The sequence below is a fragment of the Lucilia cuprina genome, chromosome 2 (genome assembly GCF_022045245.1).
Source record: "Lucilia cuprina isolate Lc7/37 chromosome 2, ASM2204524v1, whole genome shotgun sequence".
Lineage (NCBI taxonomy): Eukaryota > Metazoa > Arthropoda > Insecta > Diptera > Calliphoridae > Lucilia > Lucilia cuprina.
The window spans coordinates 55,714,759-55,716,435 of record NC_060950.1 but is presented as its reverse complement, the minus strand read 5'-3'; the positions used below and the strand labels follow the sequence as shown (position 1 = coordinate 55,716,435).

Sequence of the window (1,677 nt, the reverse complement as noted above, 5' to 3'; positions counted from 1 at the left end):
ACTAGAACTGAACTAGAACTGAACTAGAACTGAACTAGAACTGAACTAGAACTGAAGTAGAACTGAACTAGAACTGAAGTAGAACTGAACTAGAACTGAACTAGAACTAGAACTGAACTAGAACTGAACTAGAACTGAATTAGAACTGAACTTGAACTGAATAGTACATAGACTTTTCCATAAAATAGTAAATAGACTAGTCCATAGACTTGTCCACAGAAAAGTCCTTAGTCTAGCCTATTACTAGCCCATAGTTTAGTCCATAGTATAATCCATAGAATAGTCCATAGACTTGAACATAGAAAAGTACATAGACTAGTCCATAGACAAATCCCTAGACATGTTTATTACTAGTCCGTAGACTAGTTCACAGTTTAAAACATACTTATACAAAAAATAAAAAATGTATTAAACATTTAATAACATATTATTTTTATTTTTTTCATTTCAGCGAAGAAAACGAAGAAGGAAAAAACTATTAAGCTTATTGTTTTATAGTATTAAACTGTTAAATTGCAACTCTTAACTTAATATGGACAACAATGCTGTACAAAGCATTAGTACAACAACAACAGTGGCAGACGATAGTGACAATGATGAAGTAACGGATTTCTTAAATTCCAACTCTTCCCCAAATGCTCTTACACCCTTAAGTACTATTGCTACTACTATAACTACTACTACAACTTTTTCGACAACAACTACAAACACCAACACAACCACTGAAACTTCTACCCTAAATACTACAATAACAAGCTTTAATAATCTGGTGGAAAATTCTAAAGCTAATTTAAATAATATCAATTGTACTAATACCGTAGAAAGTCAAAATTATTGTATACCTGTTATTAATACACCGCCACCCAACAATAATCAACAACATTCCATACAATCTCGTCAATCTGCTTTAACTTCATCTTCTTTATCCTCATCGAACAATAACAATAATAATAATAATACTTTTAATTCTCAACATTTGTTAGCAAATAAAAACGACAATAACATGATACCCATTATAAATGTTACACCTCATAGTCCTGTCAATGTCTCGAAATACAATAACATTTTCGAGGACACCCTCTCACAATTGCAGAATATACGCGAAAGTGTAGTGCAAATGAAAAATTCTTCAACTCACATGAATGATAGCCTTTCCAATTATGGTTTAGTTAATGCCACCATACTAAGTGCATCTCTGCCGGATCTTTCGGCTACGGGTAATGGTGGTGGAGGTTCATCGGGTATTGGTCCTTATGGACCATTAGCTGCTCACTTTGTTATGTGGTCGCCGCAGCAACAACAACAGTATTTATTAAATGCCGATCGCCGTAAATCATGGACTGGCATTGATGATCTAACAGCTGGTGGTGATTGCACAAATAAAAGTGTTAGTCTGTCGAGTTTGGATAGTGAAGAGCAGGAAACAATAAGGGTTACTGAACAACGAAGACGTTCCGCTAGGAATAGCACTGGTGGTAAGTTAATGTTTTACTAATTGTAGTTTTATAAGATGTGATTTAAATTTTGTGAGAAATTTATTTCAAAAATAATTTGAAAAGTTTTATCTACCTAGAACTGAACTAGAACTGAACTAGAACTGAACTAGAACTGAACTAGAACTGAACTAGAACTGAACTGGAACTGAACTTGAACTGAACTAGAACTGAACTAGAACTG

General features: G+C 33.7%; 2 protein-coding genes across 2 annotated transcripts in view; one reads left to right on the top strand and one right to left on the bottom strand.

Moving 5' to 3' along the window:
• Positions 1–169, bottom strand: part of LOC111685540 (A-kinase anchor protein 13) — a 62,057-nt gene extending 61,888 nt beyond the window's left edge. Inside the window, exon 1 of the mRNA XM_046955577.1 lies at positions 152–169. Within this exon, the coding sequence (XP_046811533.1) occupies positions 152–169 (18 nt within the window). The remainder of the gene's footprint in view (positions 1–151) is intronic.
• A 363-nt stretch (positions 170–532) lies between these two features.
• Positions 533–1,495, top strand: LOC124420975 (uncharacterized protein DDB_G0288805-like). The gene has a single exon (XM_046955574.1). It carries the CDS (start codon positions 533–535, stop codon positions 1,493–1,495), a length of 963 nt encoding a protein of 320 aa, XP_046811530.1.
• Positions 1,496–1,677: the final 182 nt, after the last annotated feature.

What these genes read in the sequence shown, in the direction of transcription:
- LOC124420975 (XM_046955574.1), top strand. Translation starts at nt 533, where the DNA reads ATGGACAACAATGCTGTACAAAGCATTAGTACAACAACAACAGTGGCA.